Below are 21,976 nucleotides of genomic sequence, written 5' to 3' on the forward strand. Positions count from 1 at the left end.
AACCACAGACCCTACTTGCCCTGTCACTTAAATGACTAGCAAGTTCCTTTATAATGAGGCTGCAGATTCTGTACCTCCCTGGGTGGATTTGCATTACATTCTATTATATTTCATGAGCCCTTACTTTGTGGTTATTTGCACAAAAGGGAGATTTAAATGGAGGGCCCTCTCCCTTGTCCCATTATAATCTAAGGAAGGGAATTTAAAGTCCTTGCCCAAAATAATTCAACCAGTACTAATATTATTGGGTCCTTATTCAAAATCTAATGTAGCTCCCTTCCTCTCCCTAAGCAAAACCACCAATGTTGAGAGGATAGAAGTATTTTCTGTAGATATTTATTCTAATTCTGTATTTATGAAATAAAAGTTAAATTTTGCCATGGGATACTTTTGAGCACCCCCCCCTAAACTCCCTATACTTCTTCATGTGCTCTACCACTGAGTTGCATCCCAGCGCTAGGTATATTTTTTGACAGTGCTTTGGATGCAGAGTGTTTTTATTCACCCTTAGAAATACAATATTTTGTTCTTTTTAATTCTTTAAAATTCAGCTAAGACTCCAAGTATAGCTCAGTGGTACAGCACTTGCCTAGCATGTACAAGACCCTAGATTCACCCAAAAAAAAAATTTTTTTTTAACTAAAAAACAACAGATGGTGCAAACAAAAACAGAACACTACCAGATATCAAGACCTATTATGAAACTATAGTAATTCATGTAATGGGAGAGGGGACTGCACAAGAAAGAAAGGCAAGACATCCTTTCACCCTACAAGAGAGGATGTCCCAGGGCAGAGTTCTCTGTACTTGAAAAACTTGCTCCATACACAATTTTTTAAAATATTTTTTAGTTGTAGATGAACACAATAACTTTGTTTGTTTGTTTGTTTGTTTGTTTTTATGTGGTGCTGAGGATCAAACCCAGTGCCTCACACGTATGAGGCAAGACCACTCACTGAGCTACAGCCCAGCCCTCCACACACAATTAATGCTTTGATCTTGTACAGTACCACTTTATTCAAAACCAATAAACTTCCTTTTCTCTAGAAAAGGTGATTGAGTTCGTTGTTTGCATTTTTAGAAATACTTATTTGAGCAATACTGACCTCACAGCTCAAGAGGAGGAAAAGAAAAGTTCAGTCATCAGGGATACAGACCCTTTCTCTGACAACTGTGGCCAAGAACAGGGGAATCTTTCAACAGACATGTCACTAAAGAAGGTGCATGGATGGCAAATAAGCATCTCATGAAAAGATTCTCAACATCATTCATCACTAATCATCATTAATCATTAGATGCAAGTTAATTAAAACCACAATGAAATATCACCACATACCCACTAAAATAACTGACCATACCAAGTTCTGGGAAGGATGTGAAGGAATGAATTTTCATACACTGCTGGTGGGAATATAACATGGTAAAACCACCCTGGGAAACAATTTTTCAGTTTTATACCATCATTTCACAACACTGTATTTACTCCAGAAAAATATGTGTATACAAAGGCATGTACATAAGTATTCCAAACAATTTGGAGGGGGGTGGTTCCAGGGATTGAATCCAGAGGCACTTAAACACTAAGCCATGTCCCCAGCCCTTCTTATATTTTTTTATTTAGAGACAGGATCTCGCTAAATTGCTGAGGTTGTCTTTGAACTTGAGATCTCCTGCCAAGCTGCTGGGATTATAGGCATGTGCCACTGCACCTGGCTCCTAACAGTTTATTTACAACAGCCAAAATCTTGAAGCCAAATGTCCATCATCATATGAATAGATAAATAAATTGTGATACATCCACGTGTAGGGAATGAGCCAGTTTGATATAACTACAGTCATCTTGGTCCTAACCACCATATTACCCATCAGGCAACCCCAGGACACATCCAAGCCCTAGAGCACAAAGTCATCAGCATAGTCAGCCATGCATGGTGTGCCAGCCGCTGATGCCGAGACTGTTTCTTAAATGACACTGGACATGTTAGCAGTTTTCCAAAAAGGCCAGGTATACTCTGGTTGGCTGTAGCCCACCATCATCTCATTTAGTATATAAACACCCCCTTCCTCCTGCTTTGGGTGTGGGGATCCACCCTGCTTGCTACTACTCAAGATATTCTTCTGCTTATAAATCCCCAGAATTGCACTTGGTGAATTCTGAACCTGTCTGCCTATTTCTTGGTCTCATGGCTCTTTGTGTCTTGTTCTTTCAACTGGGATTAGATTTTTCTGAAATACCATACAATGGAATGCTGCGCAGTAATAAAAAAAAAAAAAGAGTAAACTATTGATGCAAATTGAGATACAAAATGACACAAAAAAGAACAAACTATTGATACAATATGGTTGATCCCAAAACAATTAAGCTAAGTGAAAGAAGCCACACACACACAAAAAAAAAAAGTTTATAATGTATAATTCCATCTGTATAAAACTCTAGAAAATTCAAACTAATTGATGGTGACAGAATGTACATCAGTGGTTGCTTGGGAGGAAAAATAGGAGGAACAGAAGAGATTACACAAGGACTCAAGGAAAGTTTTTGGAATGATAATGTTTGCTATCTTTATTATGGTGAGGGCTTCATGGATGTATACATGTCAAAATCTATCAAATTGCACACTTTGAATATGTGCAGTTTACTATCTATTAAAGCTTTTAAGAAAATAAAACTGATGAGTCAACAATGAATAATACAATGAAAAATAAATCTCAAAACTATACCCTTCCTAAAAGCAAAGAAGTTCAACTAAATTATTTTCAATGTATGCAGGATAAATACAAGAATATGGACTCCTATAAAGTAATCCTATTCATGGATCTATCTGGATTCTTATGCCAGCTCTACCACTAAATAACCTGGTGTTATAAGTTGAAATGCATTCCTCAAAAACAATATGTTGAAGTTCTAACCTCCAGTATCTCAGAACGTGACCTTCTTTGGAAACAGGGTCATTACAGATTTAATAGTCAAGACGAGATCATACTGGAGTGGGACAGGCCCCTAAACCAATATGACCAGTGTCCTTATTAAGAAGATGTCCATAAGGAAACAGAAACTCAGAGAGAGAATGCCATGTGATGATAAAGACAGAAGCTGGAGTTTTGCAGCTGAAAGTTGAGGAAGCCAAAAAGAGCCAGAAAACCATTGGCAGTCAGGAAGAGGCAAGCAAGGATTCTTCCCTACAGGTCTGGGGGGAACCTGGCCAGCTGACACCTTGATTTCAGACTTCTAGTCTCCAGCACTGGAAGAATAAATTTCTGGAGTTTTTTTGTTTGTTTGTTTGTTGTTTTTTGTTTTTTGTTTTTTTCACATAGACATACCATTTATGTAGTGCCACAAATGTTTAAGTCACCACATTCTTTACAATTGTTTTGAATAGCATTGTCACATCATTCATAATGGAATATATTTATAAAAGATGTTTAAGACTGGTTGGTAATTTAGTTTTGTCTTGGTTTTTCTTTTAAAATAATGTGAGAATAGTTATGCATTTACAAAGAGTATTTCTGGATGATAACCTTATCTGTAAACTTGAACGCTATATACTACACGACATCAACCTTGTGGACTACAAACACAAACCTAACTTATGTAATCCTATGCATTTATATTTTTCGAAAGCACCCTCATTTCTTTAAAGTTAAATACTACAAATGGTTCTTGGATGGCTATCGTGGACATAACATGGTCAGTTGTTTGGGGCTGATTTTACGTAACTATCCAATTCAGTCAGATAGAGCTAAAAATCAAATGGCGTTACAAAAAAGATAAAGTCACAGTCAGCATAATTGAATTTTCAGACAATACAGCTTCTGAAGCTCTCATTATCCTAGTCCCCCCACCTGCTTTTTGCTCCCACTTACATATTCCTTTCTTTTAAAGAAGAAAAAAAAAAAAAAAAAAAACACGTAAGTTCACAAAAATTCTGAACATCACAGTGTGTACAGCACTGAATGAGAGTAGCTTTGGCATTTGGTATTACAAAGTCATTTTCATCACAGTTTTTTTGTTCATTCTGGGTCAAGGCGCAGTAAAACGGGAAGAATAAGATTCCCGAATGCAGAGTCTTGAGTAATGAAGTATCCAGACGAACGTGCGTGAGCGTGCTGCAAAGCTGCCTTCTGCTGGGCTGCCATTTGCTGCTGCTCTGCGTGATCCCGGAAGTCCTTATTAGGTGCAGGTCTGGAGAGGGCAATGCTAGCTCCAGGATGATTTGTTGAAGATTGGTTCTGCATAAGTAATTTTCTTTTCTCTTTGTCCGGTTCTGCCAAGATTGCAACTCTATTTTTGTTTTGAAAACCTTGTCCTGAAGGATTTGCTGCCATCTTCCTGTTTTCTGTTTTAATTATATTCAGAGGCACCTGATGAGCACTTTACAGTTACCCCGGGTGAGGGCTCTGGGCAGGCCTTGCTGCTGGTCGCAGCTGTCAAGGTGGAACACACCACCTAGAGACAAGCAAGCCTCCTCAAGGAGCTGAACTACAACCTAAATTTCTGTTGTTTAAGCCAGTCTGTGGCCTTTGTTACAGCAGTCCTAACAAATTAACATACTGGTGTTCCTGGGGAAGTCATCCATATACTCGGCCACTTTTTACATAAATTACATATAAAATTCCCTGGATAAGTTAGTTCCTCTCTCCACCTTGGCTCTCTCATCTGTAGAGATAATTACATAAGAGCAACTGGCACATAGAAGCACCAAGCACGTGTGAGCTGACGGAGGGTGGACTCGAGCCAGCAGCAGAAGTTCTAACCTCCTGTGGTTCATGAACAATCCCAACAGATATGTGATTTAGGTGTGCAATGCATTCTGAGAAAGAACTTCACAGAAGCATCCCACAATTTTTGGATGAGGGTAAGATAAGGAGTTGAACAAACAGAAAACAGTCCTGAAGATCTGTGACATAGGGTCAGTTAGGCAAGTAGGCAGTTTAAACAATGAGGTCCTCTCACCTCCTCTAATGCTTCACATTACACAGTAAGCCATCTCAATCCTGAGTGGGTCTCTACAGGAATGAGAACACTCTTCCTCCATTCCCAGGATCCTGTTGCCAAGTGGGTCATCCAAGGGTGACTCTCCACCCAGTTTGATCTTGGCACCAGCACCAACCACTTTTATTCCATTTCCTATTAATAATTATTCAAAGTAAATATATACCAGACACTACCTTGGGATAAGGCTACAGCAATAAATACAAAGAAATAGTTCCTATTATTACAGTTCTAGAATCTAAAAGGGGAGATGACATTAAACAAATAATATTAATATACATTATAATTGCGAGGGTATTGTGAAGGAAAAGAACCCATGCCCAGGATCAGGGGCCCTCCCTGAGAACATGTCTAAGATGAGACCTGCAGGATAAACAGACTTTTATCAGAGTGAGTTAAAGTTAGAGGAAACACTCCAGGAGGGGAGGCAGGTACAAAAGATCTGAAGGGAGATTGCCATTTGTGGAAGAGAAACAGGTCAGGAGAGATGAGGCTGGAGAGGCAGGATGGGGACAGACCATGTGGCCACTGTAGTTTCTAGCAAGGAGGTTGAGGAAAGCAGACTGCAAGTTTGAGACCAGCCTCAGCAACTTAGCAAGGCCCTGTCTCAAATTTAAAAAATAAAATAAAATAAAAAGGCTGGGGATGTAATAGTTCAGTGGTAAAGCACCCTGGGTTCAATCCCCAGTACCCCCAAAAAAATTAGGGAGAAGAAGTTGATTATAGCGGTTTTTTTTTTTTTCTTGCCATAAAGCATCTAACCCTCCTTTTGTACCAGACTCATCTTTTCTAAAAAGAAAAATTTGAAATGTAAGCCTTATAAGATTTGTTTTTAAACTGTACAGTGTCTTTCTTTTATAATTAACACATTACCAAATGTGTCTTTAGACAACCCCATTCTGGTAGTATTCTCAATAGTCACACTCTGCCTGGTACAGAATGGGGGTTGTAAATTGCATGGAAAGTTAAAGCAGATTCTTGGGGCACAGAACAAATGAGTTATATTTGGGGATGGTAATTTTTCAACTTCCATTGCCTCTGATACAGCTTATATAAAATAATTGCTGTTCTGTTAACTGAATACCACTCTGTAATTGGGGGTAAGAAAAGTTGCAGCTGCTTTGTTGGCATTCTGAACCTTTCTAAATAAATACACTTTATTCTGAAATTTAAAAAATAGGTTTTGGGGAAGAAAATATGTGATCAGAGAGTTGAGTGCTTCTTAGCCTTCTTTTTCTCACCAACTTTCCTCCCTCAGCAGGGCTAGGTTGGGAGTAACCTCCAGCCCTTTACAGTTCTTTATCCATCCTGGCCCCTCCTCTACCCTCCCAACTTGCTTTCTTTCCTTCTTCTTTTCCCCTTTTCATTCTCCCCTCACTCCAGCCCACTTCTTCTCATATTTCCCCCATTCACTCTCTGAATTTAGGTAGATCCCCAACCTTAGTCATGTAACCTCAGTACTGAAAAAATGAGCAGTCTCCCTTAGTGCCCTCTTGTGGTCAAAACTAATCACTGCAGCCATGTTGACATGGTAGAACTTTGGCCAGAGGGGAGCAGACCACACAGCTTGATGGCAGACCTTTTCACAGATCATAGTAAAACTGTCATACCATGCTTCAAGTTTATGCCTGGCATTTTTTCTGCAGCTGAAAGGACAGTGACAACCAGTTAGTGCTAAAAATTTAACTCAACAACTATTTGAGTTTGCTATACTTATAGCTGGCAGAAACTACATACAATATAAGACCAATTCAATCACAGTTCAATAGTTTTCATTAAACAATGACACAGTTCATGAATAATAAGCAAACCGATAGTTAACACTAAAACGGAGTGGAAAAATAATTTCTAAAATGGAGGGAAAAAAACAATCTGTCTGCTTTGGAGTAGGCAGAAATCAAGAAGCTAGAAAGGTTTCTGGGAGATGACATTTTGAAACACTTTAAGAATCAGAGAGATCCTGACAGTGCAGCAGCCCACAGCCTCAGCCAGGGAGTCCCAGCCGCTTTCAATGGAGGAGAAGCCCAGCCAGCTGCAGCCTCAGCACCATCACAGCCACCACCATCCGCACCAGCATCCCCAGCAGCAGCAGCAGCAGCAGCAGCAGCAGCAGCAGCAACAGCAGCAGTCACACCACCACCACCATTATTATTTCTACAACCATAGCCACAATCACCACCACCATCACCATCACCAGCAGCCTCACCAATACCTGCAGCATGGAGCCAGATTAAGTCTAGCCTTTTTATCTATCCTTCAAATATGCAAACAGTGCTGTTGAGCATAGCACAAGTGGATCTGCCCTCTCAGACAGATCAGCAAAACCTGGGGGTATCTTCCAGAATCAATGGGGTTTATCATTTATAAATGAGCCCAGTGCTGGCCCTGAGACTGTTATTGGGAAGTCATCAGATGATAAAGTGATGGAGGTGACATTTCAAGGAGAATATCCTGCCACTTTGGTTTCACAGGGTGCTGAAATAATCCCCTCAGGAATGGATCATCCTGTGTTTCCCAAGGATTACGAGCTGGAGAAACGGACTAGTCCTCAAGTTCTGGGTAGCCTTCTAAAACCTGGTACTAGTAGTGAGAGTGGAGCCTTTCCTTGGAACCCAGTCATATAGGTGACCTGCAGAAAGCAGACACCAGTAGTCAAGGTGTTTTAGTGTTTCTCTCAAAGGACTACAAAATAGAAAATCAAAATCCTCTGACCTCTCCTACAAACACTTTGTTAGGCTCCACCAAAGAACAGAGATACCAGAGAGGCCTAGAAAGGAATGATAGCTGGGGTTCTTTGAACCTGAGGGCTGCTATTGTATATCACACTAAAGAAATGAAATCTTATTTGGAATTTGCAGAAGCAAGATCCCAAAAGGATAATCACTTATAATGAAGCCATGGATAGTCCAGATCAATGAAGGACCAGACTGCCTGTTTGTAACCTTTCTGCAGCATTAGAGCCACCGTTCACGGGGGACACAAGGCTTTGATGCTCCTAGATCTTCAACGCAGCAGAGGACCCATAAGTAGAATCACAGGATAATAAATACAAATATATACATATATATATATAGTTATTTTAAAAAGGGCAACTGAAATTAGACTTCTTAAGGAATCAAATTTATTTCAAGAGACTACACATGGTTATTTAATCTCCGGTACTGAATAGTTTTTTGTTTTTGTTTTCTTTTTTCATTTGTTAGTTTTCGTTTTTTAAGTGTGAATGCAAGTGATTAATGAATACAGACTTACAAGTGTGGTTCTAAAGTTCCTGCTGTCATCAACTTGGGCAACAAATGACCCACTGGAGAGGCAAATCCACTTAAAAGATCTCTGTATCTTGCTCTGTGACTAAAGTGATACACTAATCACGGGGAACCCAGAATGATTCAACATTTTCCCCTACTCCTCCCTTGATCTTTTGGTTTTACTTTAAGGCCTGCAAGAATGCTGGATAAATGCCTTGAAGTTTGAAGGGGTGTATTTTTTTAGCAAATATAATTTGCATGTCTTGCCAGGAGTTTAAGCAGCCTCTCTGGGTATTGGGGAAATATTTTTTCTTTCCTTTCGTTTTTTTTTTGTGGGGTGGGGATAGGGGAGGGCATTGAAGTTCTACAATTCTGGAGTAGTTGGTGGGTACATAGTTAACTTGTTTTGGTTACATGTTGAACTTTAACAACTGAAGAATCCATGAGTGTTATTCAAAGAAAAGTTGCAGAACAAGCAATTGATTTAGATATGGGGGAGGAATCCTTTGCCCATGTTTTAATGTGATTGTATAACTGGGAGCAAAAATATATTCTGCTTTTCAACTGTAGATGCTCCAGACTTGCTCTCTGTCACTAACACTAAATGTCAGTTTTCCTTGTTTTTCATCAAACATCTAAGAGAAACTTGTGTACCTTTCTGTAAATTCTCTTAATTTCTTGGCAGAATCTAAAAGGGGAAGAAAAAAAGGCAATGAAAACTAAACTCTTCATGTTTTTAGCCAGTAAGGAGGTAATAAAGCCTGCTTATAGAAGGTGTGCTTTCATGCAAATTATACTTCTGAGCTTATTAGCTTCTATTTATATCTTAGTAAATATATTTTATTACTAGAACAAAATGGGTTTTTAAGGAAAATAATGTGAAATTTTGAAACTTTTCTTTTGGGGCAGAGAAGAGCATTAGCCCTGTCTTATCATCACATTGCTATCCTGTTGCACTGCAGCTTGTGTATAGCATGCTAAAATAAATTGTGTGTGTGTGTGTGTGTGTGTGTGTGTGTGTGTGTGTGTGTGTGCAGTAACTAAGGGTCCAATTTAAGATTGAGTGATGTTCTCTGGCCTGACATAGCATAACATCACACACACATATACACACACACAGAAATTAGTATATCCATGTATGTCAAATACAGGTTAAAATAGCAGGACATTTATATAGAGTTGTAGTCTTCTAATAAAAAGTAGGCTGAATCCCCTGGGACTATCTGGGGAGAAAGAAACTTCTTTTTTGCTCTATCCCTTTGCTTAAGAAATGTCCAGTTTTGAGCGACAGTAGTGTGGATGGTTTTCTTGCTTTGTTGATTATTTGAGGCTTTTAACAAGTAGTTCATGAAAGAAGCTGTTGGACTCAATGTAGAGTAGAGAAAATATCTTTAGTCTGGATTTCTACCCTGCTTAGATTTTTTAAAAGTATAAGCATGGATTGCCAATTCCACTTGATGTAAACAAAACTTTTTATACATAATATATATATATATATATATATATATATATAAAATATATATATAATAACTTATTGTATCAGTCCAGGTTCAGAAACTTGTGGTAGGCCAGTTCCAGATAGTTTCATTTCACCTGTAAACTGTATCACTTTTACTGATATTGTAATTTTCAAATGTATAATATGTTTACAGATGTGCCCTGCATTTAGTCTGCCTTGTTCCTATTTTGATTTTTGTTGAGTCTCCTGCCTGCTTGCCAAAGGCTAGGATGCTTCAGGCCCATGTTCAATTGAAAGCAGAGGCATCCTTGAGCTTTAAAGCACTGAACAAACTGGAAAATGCAACATACCACATACTGAAGTGAAAATTCTGCATTTTGTGTTTTTTTTTTTTAATAAAAATTTTTTTAAAAATAAAAAAAAGAAGAAGAAGAAGATAAAACATTGATTAAAGGGGGAAAAAAGTTTCCAGTTTGTTTTACAGGTTTTAAAGTTCTGCTGTGTGTTCAATTGCCTTGTGTAACCACTTGTTGCCTTAGGGCCAGATCCCCACCCTCACCCCACATCCCTTTTTTTAAATGTCCATTTTGCTTGCCTGGAATGTTAAAGTTCTTCTGTTTCACAACTCATAAACTTTCTGGGTTTGTGACATACAGAGTTTGAATGAACATATATATTCAAGAAGGAAAAACAAAACAAAAAACAAAAAACCCAAGCCTCTCCCTCCCCTCCCCACTCCTGTCTGAATTGGGTTTTACCTTTACCTTGGAAGCAACAATTAAATACTGTTAGAAAGTCTTTGCTTTCTTAGTTTTCTCCCATATCACCCAGGCCTCTCTGTTGAGAAAAGCCGAAGAGAATGTAACCCTTCTGTTTGTCTAAAGGCGTTTTAAGTCTCAATTCTAAATGAAACATCGCAACATTTCACTTTGATTTCTTAACTGAAATTTTCTTGATTATATGGTTAGAGGTATATAGTGGTTAGGAAAGTCTCTTAATTTTCTGGGAACCCTAGTACCCCATCATATTAACTGTCAGTATTTTTGGGCATTGGGTTAATGGACTTAATGGCCTACGTACAAGCAGGACTTTGGGACAAATTATCCTTTGTGCTGTTTGGTTATACTTTACTTGTTGCAGTCTTTCTCCTTAGGTCCTCACACAATTCCTTATAGAGCATTTATTTTTAAAAAAAATCTGAAAAGTTAAGAAAAAAAAAAAAAATCAGAGGCCCAGAAAACATTAGCTGTTCAAGATTACAGCTCTTGCCTAGCTGCATGCAGCCCTGGGTTTGATCCACAGCACTGAGGAAAAAAAAAAAAAAAAAAAAAAGATTAAGTGAGCATATAATGGAAAACAGGGAAAGACCTAGCAAAGACAGAGAGAGCCATCAGACTACAATACAAGTATGACCCTTGGAAAAGGAGGAAGAGAGAAGGAAAGCAGTTTGGTGGGAGCATCCTGGAATGTGGTGCGATTCTATAGATGTCTGATCAGGTGAGGGGCCTGTGAGCCTGAGTCACCATTACAGGAGTCCAGCATCTACCAGGAATGAGCCTGCCAGAGTCTCTCAGCCACACCCCGTCATTGGCTGGAGCAGGTTGTGAAAAGCTAGGTCTCTATGTGAATGTGGCAGGCAGGAGAAGACTGTAGTTAAGAGAACTGATCTACAGAATTTATGATGCCCACTTTATTTACCTCCCTAGATGTCCCTGATACCAAGAAGCAGACATCAGGGAAGGAAGGAAAAGTACTATTTCATCAGGGTTGAACCTGCATGTGGAGCCCCAAAAGTGGCAGCAGAGTTCGCACGAAGGAGTGCCCCAACCTCCCAAGATGGAACCACTGATTCCCAACACAGAAGCACTAGCAATGGCGCAGTGGCACAGGCCTGTAATCCCAGCAATTCGAGAGGCTAAGGAAATGGGCAGACACTTCACAGAAGATATACAGGTGATCAACAAATATATGAAAAAGTGCTCATCATCCCTAGTAATTAGAGAAATGCAAATTTAAACTACCCTAAGAATTCATCTAACTCCAATTAGAATGGTTATTATGAACACAAGCAATAAGTGTTGGCGTGGATGTGGGGAAAAAGGCACATTTGTACATTGCTGGTGGAGTTGCAAATTGGTGCGGCCACTCTGGAAAGCAGTATGGAGATTCCTCAGAAAAATTGGAATGGACCCACCATTTGGCCCCACTATCCCACTCCTCGGTTTATACCCGAAGGACTTAAAATCAGCATACTACAGTGATGCAGCCACATCAATATTCATAACAGCTTAATTCACAGGAGCTAGATTGTGGAACCAACCTAGATGCCCTTCAATTGACAAATAGATAAAGAAACTGTGGTATATATACACAATGGAATATTACTCAGCCATAAAGAATAATAAAATTATGGCATTTGCAGGCAAATGAATGAAATTGGAGAATATCATGCTAAGTGAAATAAGCCAATCCCAAAAAACCAAAGGCCGAATGTTTTCTCTGATAAGTGCAAGACAATATATAACGAGGGGGATGATGGGGGGGGGGGAAGATAACCTGTGCTCTCATCCCGATGGTACTCTTTATTAGCTGATTATTGAGCATTTATGATAGATACTTGTAGGCGCCACAAATAGCATTGCATTCTCCCTAGTTAGAAATTTAAGGTGCTAGCGCACAACTGTAATCCTAGCTACTGGGGAGGCTGAGGAAGGGGGATTGCAAATCGCAAATTGGAGGCAAGCCTGGGCAATTTAGTGAGATTTTATACCAAAATAAAAAATAAGAAGGGATGGGAATGTAACTCAGTGGTGGAGTGCCTCTGAGCTCAATCCTCAGCACTGGGGGAAAGGAGGAGAGGGAGGATAATATAAAGTGTCTTGGGTCAGGATGCCTGGAAGGGGGACTAATCTCCAATTCAGGCAGAACCTTCAATACTCTTATGCCCAATCTATAAATGTCCACCTCACTCAAAATACTCAACATTCTCCCTCATCACTATTTCATAAATAAAACCTTGGTCAATATATTTATTTACATCTTAAATTTTCGGGAATCATTTTCTAGTTTTCAGTATATAAGCCTTGCAGTTACTTTACTAAATTTATTTCTAAATATTTCATTCTTTTGGACACCATTGGACTTGGGGTTCTTTTCCAACTTTCTTTTTCAGGTTATGCATTGTTAGTACAGAAATACAATTAATATTCATATATTGACCTCATATCCTGTAACTTTGCCAAGTTATTAGTTCCTGTTGTGTGTGCGTGTGCATGTGCACATGTATTTCTATGTGCAAAATCAAGTCTGCAAACAGAAATCATTGTATTGTTTTTCCAAAATAAATAGTAAAACCTGCAATATAAAAAATAAATAAATGAATAAAAATTAAAAGGACTAGGGGTATAGTTCAGTGATAGAATGCTTCTGGAGTCAATACCTAGTACCACCAAAAAAAAAAAAAAGAGAGAGAGAGGAGGCGGGAGAAGGAAGGAGGAGGAAGAAGAGGAAGGGGAGAAGAAGGAGGAGGAGCAGTAGCAAGCACTAAACACTAGAGTGGTCAGTCCAAAGAATTTTTTAGGGGAACTTACAGAGGGGGCCGCAGCACATTTCTAGGGGCAAACACCAAGACAAGGGATGTTCTATGTAAGGAATGTCCATAACCAGGGCATTAGGTGATGCAGTTTATGAGAATTTAAGGAATTCTGGCTTAGGGCCAGGGCTAGTTTAGGTCAGTGTTTTGAGCAACAACCTAAAGTCCTTTATCAATGCATGGAAATGTTCAAGGCTCTCAGCTGGAGTTCAAGTTTACAGAGAAAACACCCGCTGACCAGGTCACAGAAATGTAAAGGCAGCCTGTTTCTCAGTGAGAGCAAATGAAAAAGTAGCGGAGTGACCCTACAGCTGCCATCAGTGGAGCTGGTAGAAAAAAATCTGCGTTGGAATTTAAGACTCAGAGCTCTGGAATAGAGTGTGAGAAGAGAATGGGAACCAACTCCCTCTCACACTTGACTATGAGAACCTCAGAGGCAGGAAAGTCTATCCATCTGGGTATCCCAAAGCCTAGCACAATACCTGACACAATAATAAATTCATTTGGATCAGCTTCATTTGTCAGTAAATGTTCAAATTCAAGGCAAGTGAGAAGCAGGTGGTAGAGAAAATGTGAAGGAAAGAAAATGAAATCATGAATAGGGTTGAGGTGGCAGGTGGAAGGAATACTCCAGAGACTTGTATGAAAGAAACATAAGCAGTTACTTTAAAAATGTAGAATGAATCAGGCACAGTGGTGGTTGCTGATAGTCCCAGCTACCCAGGAGGCTGAGGCAGAAAGATCACTTCAGTCAGGAGATTGAGGCCAGCCTAGGCAACACAGCAAGACCCTGTCCTGTGTGTGTGTGGAGAGAATGACCTCAGTGTAAGATCTGAATGAAACATTTATTGAATAATTTTTTCCTTGTTTGGTTTGATTAGTGTTTGTTTCTGATTGCCCTAGCATGACTGTTTGGAGTCCTAGGAAAATGCAGATAAAATACCATTCTAGCTTACAAAACCCCAGGATATTAAATTGCTGTGTTTAATAGCTGCTGAACACCATGAACAAAAGGACATGGTCCAAAGTACCCATTCTTTAACAAACACTTTGATTACATAAAATTCCATTCCCATTACATCATTCAACCCTTGACCCACCACCATAACATTCAGGGTTGGTGACAGGGTACGAGTAAGCCTGACACTGCAACCTTCAGTCACTGGTCACAGTATTTCCCTGTACTTATACTCTCCAGGCATCTTAAGACACCCAGCTCCCCATCTTGTTATGTGAGAATTCCCTCCATGTGTATCATTGACAAGACAGAAGAACACTATAAAGCACTATAAAGCTGAACTATGAACTAGGGAAAAGAAAGGGATGAGCATTCTCAAACAAAGAAGTACAAACTGTTACTGGGTTCCAAGTAACAAGCATATGTACTGGGTACATATGCTTATAACAATAAATCCCATCATTATGTATACCTATAATGCACAAAAAAATGTGAACAAAATGTATGTGCTTATTTTTTAAATAAAGTCAGTCATAAAATTTATACATATGTACCTGTCAGGTAAGGGAGAGAATAGACTAGAAAATGCCAAATATGTTTAAATCCATAAGTCCATGGTTATAATTCTTATTACCTAATTGATTACTTTTGAAGGCTGCTAATGAATCAACTCATTACTTTGAAAAATAATAAAAAAGGGGCTGGGGATAAAGCACAGCTGGAAGAGTGCTTGCCTCCCATGCACAAGGCCCTGGGTTCAATCCCTAGCACCACAAAAAAAAAGCAAGAAAGAAAAATAGTAAATAAAAAGAAACAAGCATTGCTACAGTCTGAATAGTTATGCCCCCTCCCATTCACAAGTTGAAATCCTACCACCCAGAGTGATGGTACTAAGAGATGGAGCCTCTGGGAGAAGCTGATAAGGTCATAAGGACTTAGCCCTTATGGATGAGCAAAGTGCCCTTTTAAGAGACCCCAGGCATACTGCCTTTCCTATGCAAACAATAGTACAACAGTGTGGTATCTTTTAGAGATGCATACCAAAACATTTATAGATGAAATCATATGATAGCTGGGATTTGCTTTAAAACAATACAGGGAAGAATAAAATAAGTGGCCATGAGTTGACCTATCAGTAACCCCAGGTTGTTGGGGTCAGGAAGATGAGGCAGGAGGATCATGAGCTCAAAGCCAGCCTAGACAACTTGGTAAGACTGTCTCAAAATTTTAAAATTAAAGAGTGGGGTGTTGAGGATATACCTCAGTGGTAGAGCGCTTGCCTCACATGTGCAAGATGCTTGGTTCAATCCCCAGTACCACAATTAAAAGAGAGAGGGACTCCTGAGAACTAGCTAGTCTCTTCCACCTATGAGAAAGTCCTTGCCAACACTGAACACACCAACATCTTGTTCTTGGATTTCAAAGTCTTTAAAACTGTGAAAATGAATTTGTTGTTTATAAGCCTGTTCCTAGCAATTTACTGTAGCAGTCCAAACAGACTAAGTCAAGCATTTATTCTGCCTTTCCTATGCAAGCTGTACCACTAGCCATCTACTAGATAAGGAGAAATGAAAAAATATAGTCACTGGCAATTTGCGGTGCCAAATCTGCGGGTATTTGTCACCGCCTGCAGCAACAATTTGCGCAGGTCTTTATGGGTGGTGGACTGGAAACTGAGCTACTTCTATCTCTGAGGTGCTTCCTTACTTGCTTGTTTATAGAGGATAGAGGAAATGAGGTTTACTTGCTTTGAGAGGAGAGAGAGAGAGGCTTTGCTTATCGGAGAGAAAGAGAGACTTTGCTTAAGAGAGAGAGACTACACTTTCAGAAATCCATGTCTTCTTAGTTTTGCTGCTTCTTCTTAAAGGTGCGTCCTGCATCCTGTGAACTAAGGGTGCGTCTATCTGAGGTGCTTCTTAGTGATGCGTCCCGCATACTGCAATCTGCCTATCTGTGATCTGCAACCTAAAGATGTGTTCTCAGTTCTTTGCTCTGCGATCTGCCTTCCGCTGCTGCCCCTACTCGCTGCTTCTATCTGCTTGCCGCTTATTCTTCCTTTCTGCTAGTGGCTTCTACTCCGCTTCTTTCTGCTAGCTGCTGCTCTTACTGTCGCTTCTTACTCCTTGCCACTTTTCTCTGTCTGTTGCTGCTCCTTACTGTCATGTCCCCGCCCACCGCCTGCTTATATTCCCTCCAGGAGGCGGAGGCCGGGGCCACACCAGTTGCGATCAGGTGAGGAGCCAGCTGCCCCATCATGGCAAGGGTCAAAACGAGCAGGCCCGAGCAGGCGTGCTTGGGAACACCTGTGCACGCGTTGTGCGCGTGGACTTAACTGAATACGGCCAGTGATAAATCACCTGAGTGCGCTTATGCCAATTAACCTCCTCACTGCCGATGTGATCAGGCGCCGTTCTGGCTGGCACAACAATTCCCCCTTCTTTATATAAAATGAAAAGAAAGCTGGCAGGGATTGTGCCTGTCTTAGGTGGTCCACGGCAGAGCAACATCCTTACCCGTCATTGGACAATGAGGCTCTAGCCCTCATTTCCTGTCTTAGGTTGGTATGAGCTCCCCATGAATTTTACCCGTCTTTGACTACCGATCCAGCATACTAAGCCATATACTGGGAGATTGTTCCACTTCAAGGGCGGCCACGGCCTGTTTATGATCACATTATGAGCCTGCTGACTGGCTTTGAGGTGTTTGTAGATGTAGAATAGAATTAACACAAGCACACCCAAGCCTATTAGTGTAAAACCTAAAAATCCCCAAAATTTGGTGCCAAACTGTGCTGAAATCGTTTCACCCTCTCTACATTTTTCAATATTAACTCCATTAACTTTCTAATCAGTGCACTTCCCTTTACTTATAAACCCTCCTTAAAGGTGAGGTACCAACATGAAGAATTAAAAAGTTACACAGGATGAAAATAAGCAGCTTGCTTTACTGAGAAAAAGATGAAAACTATCTGAGTGGCTAAATCAGCTTATGAGGGGCTATGGGTCCAACCAATTCCAATTTAGGAATTGCCCGAGTGATGCAATCACTATCAGCAAAAAGATCTGTTACTCCTTAAACTCTACAAAGGCTATGACGGCTGCTTCCATTTTGTGGGCCTTGAGTTGAAGAGCCCTGTGCCCTGTTTCTTAAATGATTTGGCAACATCTTTCCCTCAACAACAGTAACTAATTTGCACTTGTTAACCCAATGTTTTTCTTTTCTGTGCCTTGGGCAAAGACCTGGGGCATGAGGTGTAACAGATTTTACTATAGTTATCTCTTATCTTTTGTTAGGGCATTGTCTCTTTGCTGCTGTATATCTGTGCATACACTCCAGGATCATATTAATTTTGAGTATCATATTAGCCTTCTATTAGCATATCAACATTTCTACCAGGAAACCTTGCTACTACGTTTCTGCAAACAGTTTCAACAGCTATTTCCTGCCACTGAGCTCTCCAATTAGACATTGTCCTCCAGATAACACTGCTCTGCATACCTGTTTCCAATCAGTCTTAACTGCCTCTTTAAAGTTTTTCTAATGGTTGATGGTATCTCTATTTTGGTCCTCAAATACGGGCAGGTTCTACAAATTTTGAAGCTCTTTGTATTAGGTTTAGCTTTCTCCTACCTTTTCCCCTTGTTCTTACGTTTTCACTACCACTTGGTTATTCCTTTTGGGGTTCTTTGTATTAGATTTAGCTCTCTCCTTTTTCCCTTGTTCTTAAATTTTCTAAGTAATTGTTTTCTAGGTTACTAACACTCAATTCTTCCTCACTTTGTTCTCTTTAAGAGTTCTTTTCTGTTGCTATTAGATCCTGTTTAGGAAGATCCCCCTGTGGCACACTGAGCAGCTTTTCTTCTATAAGCCTGGGCTTATTTCTGCTAGAGTTTGAACATATGATCATGCAGTGGTTTCCTTATTTTTTAATTCTTCCCCAGTGTTTCTTTCCTCCCCAGAACTTTCCTGTTTTTGGTTACCCCAGCTAACTTCCTTTTTAATCTCTCCCAGCACTTTTCTCCTTCTTGTAATATATTTTTCACGCCTCCTTTTTGAATTATCCTTTCAGACTGATTTCATGATATTTCTGAACCCATCTTTTACTGTACAAAGGCCACACTAACAGCAGTACGAACACACAAACAGTACTAAATACACATACTCCGGAGCTCCTTTATCATCCTCTTTATATTCATCACCTGGCCAGCTATCCTGAGTGCCTAACTGCCTTAGAAAGACAGGGCCTCAGCTTACCTGAGTTCCTAACTGCCCCAGGGACAGGGGTTAACTGCCCTAGAGACAGGGTCTCAGTTTACCTAAGCACCTAACTGCCCCAGAGAGGGACAGGGGCTCAGCTTTCCTGGCCTACTATCCTGAGCACCTAACTGCCTCAGAGAGAGACAGGGCCTCAGCTTACCTCGCTACTTAGAGCAAGACTCTTGAATTTGACAAACACAAACAACACAAAATACACGCATTTTTGCACTTCACTGTCGTGTCCTTTGTGACCTTTAGTTTTTGATTGACCCTATTTCTTTTTACTATCCCTCGCCCTTAAACTGCTCTGGCCAGACTCCTACGAGGATTCTACTTTCCCTGCCGTAACTATTCCCGGAGGCGGATTTTGAATTTTCCCTTGCCCTATTCCTGCGAGGCTCCTCAGTTTACTTTCCCCACCATTCCGATTTCCTTTTTTCCTTTCCCCATACACTCCCCATCCCCCCACGGGCCGCCATTCCGATTTCCCTTCTTTCCTTTTCTCTTTCCCTGAACGCGCCACCAATTTCGCCGCCCGCAGCAACAATTGCACAGGTATTTATCGGAGGGGCCTGGAAATAAACTATTTTTCCTATATTCACTAATTTATAGAGGAAGAGAGACTTTGAAAGAAAGATAGGCTTTGCTTACAGGAAGAGAAACTTTGCTTATCAGGAAGAGAGACTTTGCTTAGAGGAAGAGAGACTTTGCTTAGAGGAAGAGAAACTTTGCTTATCAGGAAGAGAAACTTTGCTTAGAGAGAAAGTTTTAGAGAAAGAGAGGCTTCTACGTTTATCAGAGATCCATTTCTTCTTAGTTCTGCTACTTCTTCTTAAAGGTGCGTCCTGCATCCTGTGAACTAAGGGTGCGTCTATCTGAGGTGCTTCTTAGTGATGCGTCCTGTGTACTGCGATCTGCCTATCTGTGATCTGCAACCTAAAGATGTGTTCCCAGTTCTCCACTCTGCGATCTGCCTTCCGCTGCTGCCCCTACTCGCTGCTTCTATCTGCTTGCCGCTTATTCTTCCTTTCTGCTAGCTGCTGCTCTTACTGTCGCTTCTTACTCCTTGCCACTTTTCTCTGTCTGCTGCTGCTCCTTACTGTCGCGCCCCCGCCCACCACCTGTTTATATTCCCTCCAGGAGGTGGAGGGCAGGGCCACGCCAGTTGCCATCAGGCGAGGAGCCAGCTGCCCCATCACGGCAAGGGTCAAAACGAGCAGGCCCCAGCAGGCGCGCTGGGGAACACCTGTGCACGCGTTGTGCGCGTGGACTTAACTGAATACGGCCAGTGATAAATCACCTGAGTGCGCTTATGCCAATTAACCTCCTCACTGCCGATGTGATCAGGCACCGTTCTGGCTGGCACAGCCCCCAACAATATAGTTATCACCATTTTACAATTCCTAATGCATTAATGGATCTTGGCAGGAAGTATCAAATGGCTACTATCATCACAAAAAGACATTATGTGCCTCCTGACAGAAGATAATACCACTTATTGAAGCAGTCATCTCAAAATGAACTTGAATCTGACCAAACTGGAACCATTTGCCAATTTGCAGGAAATACCAATGACTATGTTAAAACTGCACTATGAAGATACAAACAGCTAAATCCAGACTGTGTAAACTTCTAGGACAATCTATCTTCTTTCACAACAAAATCAGAAGAAACCTATAGACTAAAAGAAACTTATAAAATGGTATCAAGTAATAATATTGTGTGAACTTTATATGGATTCTAATTCAAATAACTGACCTATACAAGTACACACATATATATACAAATAAGAAAAATTGGAAGACTTCCAGAATAGTTTCTACCCTTCCAAAGGTCTAACAAGAGACCAACACCGAGACCCTAATATGGTACCATTTCTTAAGGACAACAACCAGTATCACCCCATTAAGTAGATTATATCAGGCCATGCCATCCTAAAACAGTAAGCAGCACATCCTCACAAGAAGCTAGCTTCAGAGAGCCCACAACAGCGTATTAAAGTTTCAGTTGAAACACCATCTTGGAGCAATCTGCAAAGACGGGGACCATCCTTCAGGACACAGTATATGCACGAAATCCATCTTCATGAAGTGTTGTTCTATATAGACAAAAAGATGAAAGCTAAGTGACCCTACTTATCATCACTCCCAGTTACCCACTCGGATAGTTCCAATCCATGATTTTAGGCTCTGCAAGGTTAAGGTCTGATCCTGAAGGGAAGTACACTTTTGCCAGGGGACATTACAAGGTCAGAACTGCAAGCCACAGCTGTCACCAAGGCACTTTAAACTTTTTGTTCTCAGAAACTAGAAGGAAAGGTGCTACCACCTTGACAGAGTAATTGGTTAACAGAAGTAAGTACAATAGGGGTGAGAAGCAGCCAAGTAATCTACTTGGGTGCTATATTACATCCCTGTTGCTGTCAAAACCAATTACCACAAATTTAGTGGCTTCAAGTAACCTCAATTTATTACCTTACAGTTCTATAGGAAAGAAGCTGGGTAGACTTCAGGGGCTAAATTTAAGTTGCATTCCTTTCTGGAGACTCTAGAAAAGAGTCCATTTCCTACTCCTTGAGGAGTTAGCAATACAATCCCATTCAGCATAGGACCAAGAATTCCATTTCCGTGCTGGGTACCACCTGAGGGACACCCTTAAAAACTACAGAACTATCTATTGTTGACAGTTTCAAAACATTCCAGAACGAACAAGTTAATGAATAATCTGCTGTCCTCTCTAACCACAGGTGAGAAAGGTTTTTTGCTTTTAAGAACTCATGAGATTAGAATTAGGCCCAATTTGAAAATCCAGGCTAATCTTCCCATCTCAAAGCCCTCAACTTTATCTATGGTCTGTGAAGTCCCTTTTGCCATTTCAGGCAAAACACACTCACAAATCCCAGGAGTATGAAATGGACATCTTTGGGGGATGATTATCCTGCTCAACACAGGGCCCAGGTTTCCTGTGCCTAAAAACCTAGACCTTGGTGAACAGCAGCTGTATGTAGACTTCCCAAAATTCACTGTAGGTAGATTTGCAATATCCAAGTGGACAACAGAATTTCTGGCTACAAAGAGTAGATTCCCTGGCCTCTATCCCCCAGAAAGTGTTCATGAGTCTAATCTAAAGATCTTTGGGTCAGCTATATGCTAGTGGTCTTACATCACATTTTTTTAAACAATGGGAAGGGGATCTCTAGAATCGTATTGCAAGAACAGTCATATTCTTATTCATTTGAGTAAGGTTTGTCTTTGTGAATAAAATGAAAAGTACTAGACAAGGAAATCAAAAGCACAGGAACCACCAAATGAAATGCATCACTATTAGAGGTGACCTTCTTATGGGCCTTCTGAGTTATTTTTGACCCTTCTCTGGATATAGTTTAGATGGTATGACTGTATAAACCCTTCTGTGCCCCTCACTTAGTTCTTACCAACCTATTATCCTCAACACAATTATTTTCGAGCAT

General features: G+C 40.4%; 1 protein-coding gene across 1 annotated transcript; it reads right to left on the reverse strand.

Annotated features, from left to right (window-relative positions):
• Window positions 1-3,842: 3,842 nt before the first annotated feature.
• LOC124983323 (SOSS complex subunit C-like) lies at window positions 3,843-6,253 on the reverse strand. Its single transcript, XM_047550515.1, has one exon. It carries the CDS (start codon window positions 4,324-4,326, stop codon window positions 4,012-4,014), a length of 315 nt encoding a protein of 104 aa, XP_047406471.1. The 5' UTR covers window positions 4,327-6,253; the 3' UTR covers window positions 3,843-4,011.
• Window positions 6,254-21,976: the final 15,723 nt, after the last annotated feature.

This window comes from Sciurus carolinensis, chromosome 4 (assembly GCF_902686445.1).
Source record: "Sciurus carolinensis chromosome 4, mSciCar1.2, whole genome shotgun sequence".
NCBI classification, from domain to species: Eukaryota; Metazoa; Chordata; class Mammalia; order Rodentia; family Sciuridae; genus Sciurus; species Sciurus carolinensis.

Coding starts and splice junctions, on each gene's coding strand:
- LOC124983323 (XM_047550515.1), bottom strand. CDS start 4,326: ATGGCAGCAAATCCTTCAGGACAAGGTTTTCAAAACAAAAATAGAGTT.